This window comes from Otolemur garnettii, unplaced genomic scaffold, assembly GCF_000181295.1.
Source record: "Otolemur garnettii isolate 467f Iridium unplaced genomic scaffold, OtoGar3 scaffold00012, whole genome shotgun sequence".
Lineage (NCBI taxonomy): Eukaryota > Metazoa > Chordata > Mammalia > Primates > Galagidae > Otolemur > Otolemur garnettii.
In genome coordinates, this window is record NW_003852407.1 from 4,148,047 (window position 1) to 4,166,282 (window position 18,236).

The 18,236-nt window shown below is 50.3% G+C and overlaps 1 protein-coding gene across 2 annotated transcripts in view; it reads left to right on the top strand.

Moving 5' to 3' along the window:
- The first annotated feature begins 274 nt into the window (after positions 1-274).
- Positions 275-18,236, top strand: part of SMAD7 (SMAD family member 7) — a 28,113-nt gene continuing 10,151 nt past the window's right edge. Inside the window, exons 1-3 of one of the 2 annotated variants that reach the window (XM_003784711.3) lie at positions 275-913; positions 2,232-2,285; positions 7,503-7,577. In XM_003784711.3, the coding sequence (XP_003784759.1) occupies positions 304-913; positions 2,232-2,285; positions 7,503-7,577 (739 nt within the window). In that variant the 5' untranslated portion in view covers positions 275-303. The remainder of the gene's footprint in view (positions 914-2,231; positions 2,286-7,502; positions 7,578-18,236) is intronic. The other variant, XM_023510246.1, reaches the window with a different exon arrangement.

Sequence of the window (18,236 nt, forward strand, 5' to 3'; positions counted from 1 at the left end):
CTAAGGTGGCGGGTTCGAATCCCCAGCCCGGACCCGCCAAACAACAATGACGGCTGCAACCAAAAAATAGCCGCGAGCCCCGGCGGGCGCCCCCGGGCCCCCGCGCGCGCCCGGGCCTCCGGGAGACTGGCGCATGCCACGGAGCGCCCCTCGGGCCGCCGCCGCTCCTGCCCGGGCCCCTGCTGCTGCTGCTGTCGCCTGCGCCTGCTACCTCAACTCGGCGCCCGACTTCTTCATGGTGTGCGGAGGTCATGTTCGCTCCTTAGCCGGCAAACGACTTTTCTCCTCGCCTCCTCGCCCCGCATGTTCAGGACCAAACGATCTGCGCTCGTCCGGCGTCTCTGGAGGAGCCGTGCGCCCGGCGGCGAGGACGAGGAGGAGGGCGCGGGGGGAGGCGGAGGAGGGGAGCTGCGGGGTGAAGGGACGACGGACGGCCGGGCGCATGGGGCCGGTGGCGGCGGCGCGGGCAGGGCTGGTTGCTGCCTGGGCAAAGCGGTCAGAGGTGCCAAAGGTCACCACCATCCCCACCCCCCAGCCGCGGGCGCCGGCGCGGCCGGGGGCGCCGAGGCGGATCTGAAGGCGCTCACGCACTCGGTGCTCAAGAAACTGAAGGAGCGGCAGCTGGAGCTGCTGCTCCAGGCCGTGGAGTCCCGCGGCGGTACGCGCACCGCATGCCTCCTGCTGCCCGGCCGCCTGGACTGCAGGCTGGGCCCGGGGGCACCCGCCAGCGCGCAGCCCGCGCAGTCGCCCTCGTCCTACTCGCTTCCCCTCCTGCTGTGCAAAGTGTTCAGGTGGCCGGATCTCAGGCATTCCTCGGAAGTCAAGAGGCTGTGTTGCTGTGAATCTTACGGGAAGATCAACCCCGAGCTGGTGTGCTGCAACCCCCATCACCTTAGCCGACTCTGCGAACTAGGTAAGAAGTTCTGTGTTCGCCCCTCTACTTCCCTCCTCCCCCGCGGCGATCTCGATTTCTTTTACTGGAAGAAAAGCCCCCTCGGGCTGTGTGTTTGTGCAGCCTGCTCTCCAGAGGGAGTGTACATCCCCTCCTAGGAGATCTGGGGGACGAAAGTAAAGAAGGGACTAGGGGAAACTCGAAGGGCATTCCCTGGGGGTTCCCTTCCAGGTTTTTCTCCTCTCTTGCCCCGAGGGGATCTACGGGCACTGCTCCTGCACTTACTTTGCAGACATGAGGTTAAAAATTAGACGCCCTTATATCCGGATCTTTAAGGGGGTGCAGAGAGGTGGGGGTCACGCCTTCCTCGCACCCGGAAAGGCGTTGAAGTGTGTGGCCGAGTTGGATTAGGTCCAAGCCCGCCAAGGAAGGCTGGGAGAAGAGAACTATAAAGGCTGGAAAGTCTCCGCTCCTTTAGTAAATAAAGAGGGTCACGTCGAACACAAGTGGCTCAGATGCTGCCCTGGCCTAGCAACTTTGGAGTCTGGGGGCAAAGAGGGTCAGGATGGGAGGCCGAACTGGGTATCTGCTCTCTACTCTGCTCCCCCTAGGGTGAAAAGGAGCCAATAGCCAGGGGAAGCTGGGTGCCCCCCTACTTTTTTCTTTATTCTGCACAGAAAAGCACAGATTTGCCTATATTATATTAGGGGCCTGGCGTTGTTGCCCCTTAACTGCGCCTGGGCCTGGGCTTTTCGGCTGGGACCCCAGCCTCCTTTCTTTTTATCCTTTCAGCTTCCTCCATTCCTTTCTTTTTTCTTCTGTGTGCACAGGGTGGAAGATGCATCCCGGGCGCTTCCCCCAAGTTCACCAGCCCTCTGGGGGTGCATCTCCGGGCGGGCTGGGCTGGGGGCACTCGGCGTCCCCCACGCCGCTGAGGGGACGGGGGTGAATTGCACCCCTGCGGGGTGAGCCCGGGAGTTGAGTTGGGATGGTGGGAGCGGGGTCTGGAGTTCTGGGACTGGAGGGGGCTTGGTCGACCTCGGTCCCGTGAACTGTGAAGTGCGCGTCCGCAGCCGAGCCAGTGGTTTCCAGCCCGGCCTGCCGAGCGCGGCGGCGGCGGCCGCAGACGTGGAGGAGCGGAGCGCCGAGGCTGGCGCCAGGCGGCCTCTTTTGTTTATCTGACAGCTAAATATCAAGGCAATCACCGCCTCGCGGCCCTGCCTCCAGCCCCCACAGCTAAGACAAACAGTTGGGCTAAAAGAATGCCTCTGTTATCATAAGTTTCTATCTCTCTTTCTCATGGCTGGGCCTTTATTTTCTCTTACTTTTTTAATTCCAGAGTCTCCCCCTCCTCCTTACTCCAGATATCCGATGGATTTTCTCAAACCAACTGGTGAGTAGATGATTTTAAAAATATCCTTCCTATCTTAGTTAGCAACGGAGTCTCTAGAACCTGGGTTTTTATGTCTAGGCAGCAGCCTGGGGAGGTGTTAGGCTTGCTTCAAGTTGGTTGTAAGTTTCTTCTATTGGAAGTTTGGTGAATTTTTGTTCTTGTAGCTGGTTTCTCCCCCCCCCCCAAGTTTCCTGGATATGCTTTACATTTTGTTCCTTTTTCATGTGTTTGTGCTGTGACCAAAGTTGGCTCAGCTGTAACACGTGGAAGGTTTATCCATGAAGAAGTGTCTTGATGGGAAAATTCAGACTAAGTGGGAAGAAAGGAAGGCATGATTAGATGTCCTGGAAGGCAGTTTAAAAAGGTGCGGAGAACACTTTGATTTGGAGTAGACAATAAAACATTGAAGGAATATAGACAAGACTTGAAAGGAGAGGGGGTTCTCCTTGCCCTCGACACCTCCGAGTCGGCTCTCTCCTGGGGTTTTCTCAGAATTCTTGGTAGGAGCCGTCAAAGTTTTGAGCCATAGCTCTGTCTGCCTGTTGCTTTGTCACTGGCTGGCATGGGGCCAAGCAGAAGCCCATTTGAGTCTGGCACCAGCCCTATTGCAGTTGTCTGCATTCAACTTCTGGTTGGCAGCACAGGGGCCTGTCCTCTGAACCCAGCAGTGCCAGGGGACAGGGTCAGCAAAACAGAACTGGGGATGACAAAGGGACAAGCCTTTCTTATAGTGGGAGAGCTATTTGCTAACAGCACAGACTCTAACTTTGGTTTTTGTGCCTGTATACTGGTGCCTGAAAAAATGTCAGGCACTTGTGACATTTTTATTTTGCCAAGGTTCTAGAAGAAGAAAAAGTGAAGAGCTGGGCACCATTTACCTCCTGGAATTCTCCAGGCCCTTCTGCCTCATGGGTTTTGGCTGTTGGGCCTTTCTCCCCACTAATTAAAAGTTTTGCTGGGACGTTGTCATAAATTAAATACTTTAATGAATGTGTAACCGAAGCCCATGCTCTGCAGCCAGCCCTCCTGGGACTCCACCAGCTCCCTCAAGTTGGGAAGGCATCCCTGCTTGCCCGATGCCTGGCTAATAAGTGGCCTGCAAAGCATGTGATATTTTGCTTTCGATTTACAAAACACTAGATAAATGGTCATTAATGAAGAGATGACCAGCTCTATGTGTTTGTAACAAACGTTAACTGGAATTACTAAGCTTTGTTTTTTCAAAGAATGTAACTTGACTGGGTTTGTGGCTTAAAGAATCAAGAATTCTTTCATGCGGTTACTTCGCCAAGGGGCCACCTCTGCCTTGTTTTTGTTTTTCCTTTCATATTCTTCAGATTTGGAGGTTTCCCTTAAAACAGAGTAAGTACAGTGACCTTGGCACCAGGGTCAAAGACTATGAGGGGTAAATGTTCCTGGAAACCTCCGAAAACCATTGACATTCCCTTGGGGTTCTTGCAAAGATACTGGGATAAATCTGTTAAGCAGTCATTCTGCCAGGCCAGGACCTCATTTTCAGTGAGTAGAGTGATATATTTGTTCATTAGCAAGTGTTGACATTAGGTAGCAAAATGTGTGTAAACAGAGAAGCCACAAAGACAGGAATGTGCCATTTCCAAGGGGGAGAAAAGTTCTCCAGATCAGCCAATAGGAAGTGATTAACCTGCCAATCGGAAACTCAAACAGCTGGTTACTCACCCAAAACGTTTTGTTTAAAACAGAACAAAAAAAGGAAGGGGAAAAAAGGCGCCTGTTATGTAAGAACATGGGAATGGTAACAGCCAAAGAAGCCCCCACGCTAGGAATTGTCCTGGCACATTGGAGGGCCGCCCAGGTCTGGGCTGGAGGGACCTGGGGCTGGTTTTGCTGGCTGCTGTTGAGGTCAGACACAGAGACCGGCTGCTTCCCTGTGTCTCCCTGCCTTGTGTATGGGAGAAGGCTTGGCCTCGGAATTTAGATTTGCTGCTTACATTCTTAAATTGTTAATCCCTAGATTGAGTTTTTGATCTTGGGTTAACTTGGGTTAACTGGGTAAAACAGACATAAGGTTTTACAGTAGGCAGCTGTTAAGTGGTTGCACAACTAAGGGAATCCCTCCTGTGAAGTCTCCAGTGTGGGAAGAGGTATGGGATAGAGCTGGGGCCTCGTACCCCTGCAGCCTTTGGAGGAACTTGAGGGCAAAAAACAACCAGCAGAGTTGCAAGGTTGACTGAATCTAGGGGCATGGTGGTTGTGACTAGTGGCTCCCAGAAGTCAGAAAGACACCCTCGTCCTCTTCCCACAAAGAATAAGAATTTGCTGTTTGAAACTAGATCTCAGTTTATGGAGTGGGGCCACTAGTGGGATACCTGTACGGGTTGTGCTTCCTGATGGTCTGAAAGGTTTGAAGAATGGCTAGGCTGGGGCAGGGGTGTGGCTGGGTGAGCTCTTCATTGTGGGCTGGGAAACCCAGGTGGCCAGTGCACACTGGCAGATTCGGTCTCTGCAGCCTCCTTAGGAAGTCTGGCATCTGCATCTGAGATCTACCCTTGCCTTTGCCTTCTGACTCCAGTCCCTCTGAACTTTCCCAGAGATCATTTATTCACTCAGCCATTGGTTCATTCATTCATTCTAAAGATATGATAGTTTGCTTCCTTAAAAACTCGAGGATTCCAGTGCAGTGCAGTGTTCTTCTGTAAGCAGGGTCCATTTAAGTTTTGGGTTGGGTGAGCTGTCTGAGGCAGAGCTGGAACACTTGGCTAGTTATGGTCGGTGGAGGAGAGGCACCCCAGGCTTGGGTTTTTCATAGACTCTGTTGGAGGTGCTGGGAGAAAGGAATGAGTCTTTCTCTCCCATGGAATCTAGTACTCACTGAGAATTTGGTAATACTTAATGTTGGATGAGGCCAGGAGTGGCCTAGATTGTTGGTCAGCCTGAACTTTGGGGAGCAGGAGATGCAGGCAGAGGTGAAACCATGACTTTAGAGATACTTCTTTGCATAGATTTTCTGTGGGCAAGGGATGGAGCTATGGCTGGCCCCTTTCACCTTTACAAACCAGGTAGTAACTTGAGGCCAGTCTGGATGCAGAAGACTGTCTCAGCTTGTACCCTTTCAGGGAGGAGGGTTGGGACTCCATGACGTGCCTGAGGACTGAGAGCCGTGGGATAGGGGCTGGACTATTGGTTATAGCCCAGCTCACTGGGTGGCCCCTTGAGCTAGCCAGTGACGCCTCAGTTTACCTGGGTGCATGTTGAACTTCACAGAGGTGGTAGGGAGGCCTAATTAATGTTTGTAAATCCCTCCTGAGATCAAAGGCATTGAAGAAGGGCAGAGCATCATTTCATAAAAACTCTTGTGGTTGCCAGTGTGTAGCTGACTTACCTTTGATCTGAGACAGGCTGACACCCTGAATGTGGTCCTAGCTCTGCTCTGCAATGCCAGGCTTTTCCTTTGAAACACACCTTGCCTCTGGGATTCTGCCAGCAAGAGCTGGGGGGAGTGGCTGTGGATAAGTCATCATGTTTAATGTGGGGGTATCTTCCGTCCACAGGGTGGGTGGAGAGAGTTGAGAAGCCTATCTCTAGAAAATGGTGAAGGCCATCAAAGTAGTTTAGAAAGTGCAGGGTATACACCATTTAACAAGGAACTCCATTTCCTGCCTCCCCCTATTGTTTTCCATTTGATTAAGTGTATCCTGTAAAACTGTATATTCCTGTTAAGAATTATACTTTACCCTGATAAAGTGAGATTACACACACAGTCTTCTCTCTCCCCTGCCTGTCGCTGCCACACCTCCTCCTCCAGCTCCCCCGTTTAGGAGAGTTCTTGAATAGTTACTCTTCTAGCCTGGATAGTTTGGGAGAGGGAAGGACCCTGGATTAGAGAGAGAACCTCAGCATTAAAAGGGGCAGATAGCAGAAACCCAGAGATGATTTAGGGTTTTGTGTAGGCCACTGAAGAACTCTCATGGGCCATTTGCCTCTGGACTGCTCTTTGGTTTGGATTCTTCTTTGTGGCCATGGGCATATGGTTCCAGTTGGAAGCTGGTAATGCACACCCTGGGGACACCGTCCTTGGCTGGGAGGCACCTGCATGATCCAACCTGGTCTGTTCACTGTGGGACTGGGAGGGATCTTTCCTGAGCTGGGCTTTCTATAAGGATTTCAGGAAGTTTGGCATTGGCAATGGTGCGTGAGGAGCTTACAGGGTCTTGTGTACTTGCGTTTCATGGGACTAATTAGTTGTGGTTCATGGACATTATTTTTTGTTTTAATTGCTTGGAAGGCTGTTGTAGAGTCTGTCTATTTCTCAGCTGGAATTGTCATTATCCTCATTAACATTGAGGTCACTGCACTGAGCACCTAGGGTGACAGAGATGTTAAAGAGAAACTTATAGTCTAGTGAAGGCAGATAGAATCTGAAGGTAAAAGATCAGTAAAGACATCAGAAGGAAACTCCCAAGTGCTGAGTGCCAGAAAGATTTTATAGGAACTGAGGGCAGGGAGCCTTGCAGGTCTGGGGTTGCCTGGGAAGGTTTCCAGAGGTGGGGGGTTTGGACTAGCCTGGTAGAGGTGGAACATTTCCCCTCCGGCTCTGAGGCTGGCTGAGAATGTTCTCTTGTCTTGATCTGGTGGTGGTTACACAGGTGTGTACATGAGTAAAATTCATTGAGTCTATGTATGCTTTGCTACACATAAGTGATTCTTCAATTAGAAAGAAGAAAGAACTCCTTCCAGCCTAAAGCCAATATTGAGAAATATTGACTAGGAAGTCTATATTAAAAAGATGAGAGCAGTACCCTTGCCTGTGGGAGTAAGCAGAGAGACTGGGGGATCCAAGCAAGAGGCTTTGCCCTTGTTGGGGCGGGGCGGGGAGGGGGAGACAGAGTGACCAGGATTGAGAAAGTCCAACCCCAGCCTCCTTTGACCTTGGCAACTACCTGAGTTCCTCAATGGGAGACTTGTAATACAAGAGAAATTCCAGCCAGTCTGATTGAGCCTGACTTGCCTAATGATTAACTGGCTGCCGGGAGCCCAGACCGGTGACAAGGTGCTGTGGTCTGTCTTATGATGGGCAGCGAAGCCTGAGCAGACCATTAATAATCAGCATCGTGGCCACGAGTCAGCCTTTTGGAATGTGTGGTTTGTCTTTTGTGCTGTTTAGAATGTGCTTAAAGATGAATCTTGGTGTTTATATTTGTGTATTTATTTATTTCTCCCCCCTTTTTGAACCCACAGCAGACTGTCCAGATGCTGTGCCTTCCTCCGCTGAAACAGGGGGAACGAATTATCTGGCCCCTGGGGGGCTTTCAGGTAAGATGCCTTCTCTGATTTTCTCTGGCAATTTGAAGATTTCTTGAAATTACTGGAGACTAGCTGCCACCACAGCTGCTTTGGACTTCATTCTCATTTTTACATGCCTTAAAGTGGGTGCGTCTATGGTAGCACTGTGGTGCCAGTCACCTCTTCACTCTGTCCTACAGTCCTTACACATCAGGACACGGGGCCTCTCTTGAGGCGGGAAGTGGGAGCCGTGCAGGAAGTATTTCATATTTGTTTTTAAGCAGCTCCTGGCTCAAGGGGCTTCTACCTGGTGACTCTGGTGTTGTTAACTCCTACATGTAAGCTCTTTTTTGCTCTTGTGTTTTGTTTATAGGGTGCCTTGAAGGGGTGGTGCACCTTTAGGGGCCTTGTTGAAGACAGATCCCAAACATAGGATGGGATTGCAGAGCAGGACTAGAAGCTTCCCAGTCCAGCCATAGTGTGGGATTCTGCAGCATGTGTGTGGGGAGGGAGCCCTGCAGCCAGCAGGTGCTGTGCCTGTGCCCCAGCGGGGCAGGTGTTCCTGAGGGCCCATGGGCAGGCATGAGGGCCTAGAACACCAGTGCTGGAGGATCACAGGACTGGCAGAGGTGCTTTGCATAGCCAAAGCATCCTTGTCCCTAAGAACATGAGAAGTGGGTGACACTTAAGAGAAATTCCTTGGCAGTCTAAGTGGGATGTGTTTCATTTTTTTTCTAAAGACATCCTACTTCTACCTGTTTTTCCCACACCACCATGTCATCACTAGATTTTCTAACAACTAGGCGAAGCAAGAGGGCAAATAATCTGGGGGAAAAGGGAGAACTTCCTGCAGACTTTGGGGCATCTGGTGTTTCTTCCCTTTGGGTGTCTCAGCGCTAGTGGAAGCTGTAACACTTGCTGTGTACCCTCTTTTGTGAGGATGACCTCTTTGGCTAATTGGTCAAGAGCTTCCTCCGTGGGCAGCTCAGGCTCATTCTATTCCAGATGATTCTTTTCTTTAGGAACTGAGCTTGCTGAGAGTGTCTTCAGGGAGACTTTTGTTTGTTTTTATTTCAGTGCCGTATATACTCTGACTGTTATCTGAGACAGAGGGTATTGTTTACTCAAAGCTTCTAATGAGAGTTGAGCAGGAAAAAGAGGGACCCAGGGAGAGGAGGGGGCTTCAGGCAGGAGGGCGGGAGTGGAGGGAGAAAATGCAGCACTGTGTCAACTGCATCTTTCTGCTTTCTAAGGCTAAGCGAGTTCTTGAAAGAAAAGAAGGCTAAGGGGAGGAAAGGGTCTAAGCAAAATAACACACTCAGGATGTTGTTAGATGGTTTTATTTTTTAAACCCTGAATGTGCAGGGCGGAGTCCTGGTCCCTCCAAACCACATGAAATAAGCAAGGGAAGTGGTAGCTTTTGAAAGGGGCTTTTCAGAAGGTTTGTCTTATTGATAACATCTTGTCTGTCTCCTCTGCTGGAGGAAATGACGACACCAGGCTGCGATACCAGCCTGAACGCCTGGCCCTGCAAGGTAGCTGTGCGGCCTTCCTTGAGATGGGTGGATTTTTCACCCCAGAGCCCTTCTAGTCCTAGAAAGAAACTAGGGGTCAAACAATCATTAACTAGCCACCCCCCCCACCCCACCCCAGGTAATTGCAGCCACTTAGATTAATGAGGAGCTGCTGCTAGGAAGGGGCAGTGTCAGGGAAGGGATGGCGTGGTTTGACAAAACTGCAAAAAGGAAGAAGAGGGAGCCTCCACATGAAAGAGCATTTGTTTTGAATTTTAGCTCTTGATTTACTAATTCCCAAGGCTTCAAAGTTTGAGCTCTTTTCTTCTTTCTGTCTGGAGTTGGAGCAGTGTATTAATAATGTACCACAGGGAGTGGGGAGAGGTCCTGGAAACTGCCTTTTGAGTTGATGTCACTGGTTTGGGGTGTCTGGAGGGAAGGCAGTGGGCACAGGGAAAACATGGGGCTGTACTCTGTTGTAGTGAGAATCCTTCCAAAAGGTGATTTTATTGGCCTCAATCCAGGGCAGAGGGTTTGTAAATGGAGAAAGCCCCAAACTCCTCCTCCTCCCCAAGAAGTTGATGGGGCCATGGGGGGTTGGCCTGGGTGTGTCTGCCTTGCTAGAGGATGAGGCTGGGGGGTTGCAGTGACTGCATGAGGCAAGGCCCCTTGGGGAAAGGGGTTTGCATAGGAGAGGTGGGGCATGCCAGTTTTATGTGTAAAGGGGAGCCTGGTGGGCAGCAGTGAAAATGCCCACAAGGGATTTCTCCCTCCTCCCCCTTGAAATAACCTCTCTGAGTCTCTTTCACAGGCCTTGTGTGCTGTTTTCCTTCCTGTCCTGCCCTGGCTGAGAGCGGGCTTAATGAATGGGGCTCAGTTTAGGGTGGGAGGAAGGTCGGCCATGGGAGCCAGGGCTTGATTCTCTTGGCAAGGGAAGAAGGGAAAGAAAAAACAGCCAAATGTGAAAATGTGGTGGCTTGGAGGTGGGGGTGGGGGTGTGCTCAGAGGGCTGCCCCCTCCTGAAATGCAGGGGTGACTCCAAGGCTGGTCCTACCCTTTCCTGTGCAGGGAGGAAGGGGCTGCAGGTCAGAATTCCAGCATTGCAGCTTTGTTGGGGAGAGTGAAGGGGACATAACAGGCCTGGTCCTTAGGGACTTGCAGTGAAACACACTCCACCCCTGCAAATTTCCTCGGTCTGGGAAAATGGGACATTTTTAGAAGGCAGTGACTTTGTTCCAGGAGATTGTGCTTTCATTTCTGACAGCTGGCTCTCCCAGACAGATGGATTGCTGGGTGCAAGATTGTGTGTGTGTGCATGTGTGTTGCTGCAGACGCACCTATAGACAACCCCTCGCACAGACACCTGAGAGCATGCAGATGTCCACAGGTGGGCTTTGGGATGGGCTGGAGTCCCTCTCATAAGAGTTGATTGACATCGGGCAGCCTCTCCAAGATGATACGGACTTGGGGGCATGGAGTTTGTGGTTCTGAATTGTGATTTGGCAGCCTGAGCTCAGCTCTGCTACTCCATAACAGGCCCTTCTTGCTGCTTGGACATGAACATATCATGGTTTAGAAAGACCCATCTTGGAGGTCTGTCATGGCTGGAAAGGCTGTAGGCTCAGTTCATGGGCTTTTCTCCCAGAGCTTTCCTTGTGTCACTGGTAATGAAAAGCACATGATAGGAGCTGTCATCTTTACAGCCTCCATCTGGAGTTTGGGGGCTTTCATTCATCTCCTGTTGTGTCCTGCTTTAGGTGGGTTGAGGGTGCAGCATCTGCCTGTTGAGTTCCAGGTTATTCGCTGGAGGCCCATCCCCCAGCCTCCTCCTTCATGTATTGCTGTCTAGAGATGGCTGGGGCTCAGCTATATGGGCCTCATCTGCTTAGGGCAGGGATCAAAAGGCAGCCACTACTTGCAGTTAATTTAAACTTCAAAAGTGGTACTCCGGCTTGACGCCTGTGGCTCAAGTGGCTAAGGCGCCAGCCACATACACCTAAGGTGGTGGGTTCGAATCCAGCCCGGGCCCACCAAAACAACAATGATGGCTGCAACCAAAAAAATAGCCAGGCATAGCGGTGGGCGCCTGTGGTCCCAGCTACTTGGGAGGCTGAGGCAAAAGACTTGCTTGAGCCCAGGAGTTGGAGGTTGATGTGAGCTGTGATGACATGGCACTCCACCCAGGGGAATAGCTTGAGGCTCTGTCTCAAAAAAAAAGTGGTACTCCAACGAATTTCAAGGAGGGAGGTTGAGAGACAGTAAAGACAGCAGTGATCACTTGTGTCTTAGAAAATCCCATCTGTTGGCTGTGCAAAGTCATGCTTTATTGGAGAGACACAACACCATCCTTTCAACCCTCAAGGGTGGCCACTCCTTTGCTAAGGTCTTAAGATTCCTAGGAGCCTGGGGGATGGGTGCATCCTTGAGTCAGCATCTACCCCAAGAATGTTTCTCTCTCCTCTTTGATCCCTGCTGGCATCTGTCTTAGCCTCAGAGGAGAGCCTTCAAAAATACCTATATAATCTGAAAATGCGGCCCTGGCTCAGTCCAAGATCGACTTGGGCTCAAACCAAGTAGCTTAGGAAAGATTGTTCCCTCCCATTTTAAGGGAAGTTATTCAGCTGCATGTGAACAATTATTTATTGTCTGGCTTGGAATTTTGATATCGAACTGGGAATGTGGGCCTGGGTGCCTGTCACTGCGCTTTTCCTGTCTCCTCTCCCTGCCTTGGGGCAAACAGCTTGTAGTTTCACTGAGGTCTCTAAGGCCATTGTGTGTGTGTGTGTGTGGGGGGTGCAGATAGAGCTCACAGCTGCCCAGGCCTTTTATCCAGATGCTCATGGACACGGGCTTTGGGGAGAGTCAGGGGGAGAGTTAGATGGAGAGGCATACCTGACCATGAGCCTGCGCCTTCTTCCAGGCCACTGTGAGACATGACAGTCTGGAACTCCAGGGACACCTCTGTATCTCCTTAAACACCAGCCAGCAGAGTGACTCAGGGCTAGGGCGGGCTCACCTGGTGCACACCCACACCCTTGGATGGGCCTCCTGCAGTGCCCGAGGTCATGCAGTCACCCCTGGAGAAGGGCTTTCTGATAAAACCCCTTTTGTCTTGGAAAGAATGAGACAGTCAGGCAGGGGTTAAGTACAGGGTGACAGCATTTAAAGCCTCTAGAGCAAATTTGGGCTGCTCTGCCGGCCAGACTAGAAGGGCTGCTGCTGCCTCATACATCCTGTCCCCAGGCAGAACTGGGCCTACCAGTGAGCGGGGAGGGGGCCAAGTGAAGGCCAGGCTCTGGGTGGTGGAAGTTTTGGCTATAGTCTACACATTGACCACCACCACCATACAAACACACACCAACTTGAGCCTTTTCTTAGCAAAGCCTGTGGGTAGCTGGATAGAGTTCTAGACCTATGAGACCTCCATGGCCAGTGGGGCAGTGAAAAGGAAGGAAATGTCAAAAGATTCATGATCAAGTTTGGCTTCCTTTGCTTCTTTATTATTGCTGTTACTGTAATATTACCATAGTATTGCTCCTTGCAGTGTTAAAATGGCTAGACTGGTCCTTGTTCCCTGCAGACAAGGCCTTGAACCTGGAGCAGCACCTTCACAAAGCTGGGGCCTTCACCTGGCAGAAGAATGAAAGATGTAGGTGCTGGTTTCCAGACTTGCTTGTACAGTAGAACCCCTTGAGATTGAGCCTCTTTTCAAATGAGAATTTTGCTTAATAGTAGAAATATTTGAGGGCAGCCTGTTTTTACTATGCACCTTCCTCTGTTTTGCTTTGCTATTGTGAATGGCATTGTAAAAGTGACCCGTGGGACCGGGTTTCCTTTTGGGGTGATGAAAATGTTCTGGGACTAGGTAGTGATAACAGTTGCACACAGTTCTGTGATTGTACTCAACGTCACTGGCGATGTGGCATGTTTTATGCTTTATGTATTTTACCATGAGTTTTTTAAAAAGTGGCTTATGGTAGCTTTTAAATACATGCAGCTGTTTAGGTAACCAATCAAGAACAAGGATTGTGGAGAGTAGTAGAATTGGAGAGACTTCTGTTGGGTGCCTGGAACCTGCTGATGGTAGACACTTGTTTCTATAGCAGCCCTGAGGTGTCCTGGGGCATAGAGGGGGCATGTTGATGGCCAGGGAGCAGGGCTAGGAACCTGTGTCTCTGACATGTGTTACCTGAACAGGCAGGCACATCTCATTGTTCATCTTTTCAACCTTCCCTTTTCCATCTGGGTTGCAGAAATGAGAGGCAGGTCGTTTTCCGAGGCTGATCCTTTTCTGCTGGGGGAAGTGAGTGTGTGCTTGTTCCGACTCTGCTGTGTCCCCTTGGCCTGTCCAGCCTAGTGACTGAGCTAGGGCAGTGCCAGGGCTAGCCCCAAAGCCAGGTGATCCAGACCTTTCCCTGGTCCATGTGACATCCGCACGGAGGTTCTAGGGCTGCAGAGACCGGCGCTAGTGACTGGCCTGGGCACCCTCCCTTTGCAGAGCCTTGTGAAAGGATACTGTAAGCACAGCCACTGGGAGGTCACCACTGGCCCCACCATCTCTCCTTGGGTATTGAATGGCTAGCCCTGAGGCTGGCTGCCTGCCTACTGTCACACAGAAGCTTCCTCTCGGGCTATTTTCAGCGGGAAGATATTATTAACTGCTGAGACACAGTTCTGAATTTAGTGGTTAACACACCAAGAAAGCAACATTGGCTTGATCGCAGCCACTCTGCCCAAACACATTGGCTCCTTTGGGGGACTAGGCTGCCCCCATCCCCTCTGCTTCTCCCTGTGGGGTCACCTTGGGGATCTGGGCCACTAGCTTAGTGAGCCTGTGGAAGCTGCCCTTGTAGGTTCAGTATCTCTTATAGAGGGAACCAGGCCTTTATTACGCCAACTCGTAAAGATGTAGAAAATGGTAGTGTTTATATTCTAAGAAGGGGATATTTTGTGATAGGGATGGGCACTGGATGGGAAAAGAAACTTTCAATGCAGTTTAGGACAGTTATTTAAAACGGTGATAACTTTCACCCTGTAAGTTAACAGGAAATATTGGGACAAGACAGGAAATTGCATCATCCCTTTTTTGAGAAGAACTCCAGAAAAAAGTTGTTCATGAAAGGTAGTGGCCGAGAAACAGCTAGCCTGTTTTTTCTTCCTCTTCTTCTTATTCTTCTTTTTTTTTTTTTTTTTTACTTTTTTTTTCTTCCACTCCTACGAGAACTTTTAGGCCATTTTCTTTAAGAAAGAAGCTGTTAGAGAACTTTATGTTATTTTTATTATTTAAAAAAATATTTTACCAGCAGGGTCACCTTCAGTTGAAATGTTAACTGCTGCCTTAGTTCCCAGTTTACTAAAGAATCTTTCATGACTTTTTCAGCTTCCTTCCCCAAATGGTGGGGGCCAAGCAGCTCTTGGCTGGAAGCTGATGTTGGTTTGGCTGTGTAGTTCTCAACACTGCGCCGCACCCAGCCTCATTAGCTCAGTTTTAACTTGGAAGAAAAAAAAAAAAAGATGGTATTTTTGTGGTAGGGGGTAGGCAGGAATTTACTCATGCCCTTGGCCTTTTCACCCGTGCTGGTGCCTTGCCCTAACACAGGTGCCTGGCATTTGGTAGCTTAGAACTCAGCTTTATTTGCAAGTCTCCCCCTGGCCCTTTGAGAGTTTCTTAATGTTCTTGAGACCATTTCTAGGGTGCTAGTGAGGAGTGGAGAGGGAAGGGGCCGCAGAGCTCCCCCATCACAGCTGTGTCCGGTGACTGACTCTGCTATGCCTTAGAGGGAGGGGTAGTGTGGCCCACCCTTACCCAGGAGCATACCCCGGAAAGAGGGGCTTGCCACAGCCTCACGGTGGGGTGGAGAAGAAGGTCCACTTCCTTTTATTCATGTCTGGGTTTCCAAATCTTTGGTGATGTCTTTGTTCTAATGACACAGGACAGTGCCCTGCCAAGGAGCAATCTTCAGGATGGAGACCAGAAAGAAAGACCTGTGTGTGTCTGGCTTGCTCTCCACCCCCAACTCTGCACACCCCCTCTTCCCCCGCCAGCTTTTTCCCTTAGCGTGCTTTGTTTTGTTTTCATAACACAACAAGGGCCCTGGGGTGTGTAAAAGCATTGTTGAACACTTGGTGAGGGTAACTTGTCCAAACAGAGCAGGACGCCAAAGCAGAATGCTGTGGGCAGGTGGTGTGCCCACAGAGGTTGGCGGGCCGGCGCCTGCCTTGCAAACACCTTTTGGCAGCATCCAGCCCAGGCACCTAGCCGGGGACAGGGGCTTCTCCTGTCCCACCTCCACAGGGAGTTCAAAAGAGGGCTTTGGAAAGCATGCTCACCTCTTGGGTAGGTTCAAGTTGTCCCCCTTTGCCGGGTGTGAAGGGGGTGGGCAAGCTGCTTTGGCAGGGGCCAGAGTGTCCCTGCAGCTCATTCAATTAGCAAGTTATTTATTAAGCACCTATCATGTGCCAGGCTCTGTGCTGCATGGAGGATCAGGTCCTAGGCCTTGATGGAATTCAGGTCAGCAGGTGGAGTGGAGGGGGTTGGGTTTGAACAGGAGTGGCCTCTGTCTGGAGACAGGCAGGGGCAACTTCTACAAGACAGAAGGAGCCTGGTCCCTCCATGGGGAGGTGTGTGACTTGGGGGAGGTACTTTTGCTTCTGCTTCTGCTTTGGTTGTGTGGTCTGTTAGGAGTTGAGATAAAGCAAAGGTTGTGGGTAAACAGAGGTCACTCTCCTGGGTTCTGGTCCCAGCCACCTTCTTCCAGTCCTCTGTGTTTATAAGATAATGGCAGTAAGAACAGGATCTGTGGTTGGTTATAATTCACCCTGCAGACCCTATAGTACCTGGTGGTATAATGCTGAGTAGAGGTGACCAGCCCAGGCCACAACAGGGGTGGGGATACATCTGGAATGATAATATCTAATGTCTTGACAGCCAGGCAGGAGGTGGGATTTTCAAAGTCTAGGAGTTTGACTTTCCCTTTGTAATTGCAGTGGGCTTGCTTCTTGCCATCTGGGGGATGAAACTCTTGGGTTTTTAATTTTAAATCTGAAGGGTAAAGCCTATTTCTGAGGGCCCAGCCCCCCGACCCGCCTAGGGTTCTAAGATGCAATTACCAGGGTGTTTCATTTTTATGCTCATCCTGCCCTGTCTGTTCCCCTGGGGCTAACTGATGGCTCCCAGTCCTATGGAGTTCACTAATTTAATTACTCTTCTTGTTCTTCTGGGGATCCCCACCTGGAAGAAAGGGCTGGTTTTGCTTGGGGTTTGATCCCCGGGGCAGAAGGGAAAGAACTGGTCCCAACTCCAGTTTCATCTTGCAAAGCTGGGAGTTTCTGTCTTTGAGCCAGGAGACAACTCAAATAACCAGGCCAGTGGCTGTTGGTGGCTCCTGTGTTTGCTCATTTCTGTACTACTTTTTTGCTTTTTGATCTGGGACTGTCATTCAACAGAAGCAAAAAAAAAAAAAAAAAAAAAACACCAAGACTCCAAGATGGGACTGTTGTCTGCAGACTGGGCAGACTCGTCTGTCTGTTTTCTGGGGTGGCCCACTGAGAATTTAAGTGGTGGGTCTGGTGCCCTTTCCTGCTGTCCACTCTCCCAGTCCCTTAGTCCTAGAGGGGTGACTGAGGAGAGTTCACTGCGCTCGGCCAGCACGACCCCACCCTCTCTCGTTGGTCAGTAACCAGGAGGGAAAAGCCAAAGGTTGAGCTCTCACTGTGGTCTGGGGGCACAGTACAGTTCCTAAAAATAGGCCGGCCCCATCTCTAGCTCAGTGGGCTCAATGAACACCACCTGGGAAGAGCCCCAGAGTGTAGGGGCCTGTAGAGAGCCCCCCCAGGGCTTACAGGATGCCATTATGCTGGGAGGGCAAGCATCCTTCAGGTTTCTATTCTATCCCTGGGGCAGGCCTATTCCCCGGCCTGGGTTGTCTCAGGGCCTTGCAGGGGCTGTCGTTTTTGTATTCCGCATCTCAGTTTTCTCATCTGCAGAGTAAGGGTTTAAGACTTGGCTGCCAAGTCTTGTCTGTGATCTGTGATCTTTGGTTATTGGATTTGAGGGGACGTGGAAATGAGGTCCTGGTTGCTGGAGTGGTTGAGGGTATGGGGTATTCAGTGGCCCCTTCCATTCTAAAATAAAGTGATTGTAGTGCCTCATGTTGCCTTGCAGACTCTTCCAAGTATGAGTGAAAGCTGAGGAGTCTTTACCCAGAACAATGCATCTGTCTGTCTGTCTACTTACCTACCAACCACAATTTGTATACGTTTTCAGAGGACCTATAGCCTCTTTGAAGCCCAACTCACATGTTCAGAAACCCTGTCCTCGAGAGGGCAGATTTATGGGGACATTGAGAAATTGGAACATTCTTTTCTTTTTAACTGTGGTAAAATAAGTATAACACAACATTTACCATATTAATACATTTTAAGTGTACAGTTCTGCGGCATTAGGGTACATTCATATTGTCATGCTGTTATTACATCCCTCTCCAAAACTGTTTCATCTTCTCAGATTGAAATTCTGCCCCATCAGACACTCACTTACTTCCTCTTCTGGGCTCCCCCACCCCCTGGCAACCACCATTCTACTTTATGCCTATCCTGTTGGCTACTCTAGTTACTTTACACAGTGGAATCATATAGTATTATTTCTTTTCTGGCTTGTCCTGCTTAGCATAAAGGCTAAGGTTCATCCATGTTGTAGTAAGTGTCAGGATTTCCTTCCTTTTTAAGGCTGAATAATGTTCCATTGTATGAGTATCCCACATTTTGTTGATTCATCATCACTCAGTGCACAGTTGGGTTGCTTCTACCTTTTGGCTGTTGCGATTCATGTTTCTATGAACATGAGTTCAGATATCTCTTGGAGTCCTAGCTTTCAGTTCTTCTGGGTCTATTCCCAGAAGTGGAATTGCTGATCATTTGGTAATTCTGTGTTTAATTTTTTGAGGCACTGCCAATGACCGGGCCTTTTGGACTTGGGTGTCTGCACAGAACTGATCACGTGGGACAGGGGAGCCCTACCCACTTGGAGTAGGCTTGAGAGTGAGCCCTAGGGCAGGGGGAATGAGAGAAGAGGGCAAGGGGACAGAGTCTGTCCCTGTGCTACTGAGGTGGCACCTGGGTACAGCAGTAATAACCAGCCAAATTGGAGCCCACGTTTATGGGAGGCCTGGAATAC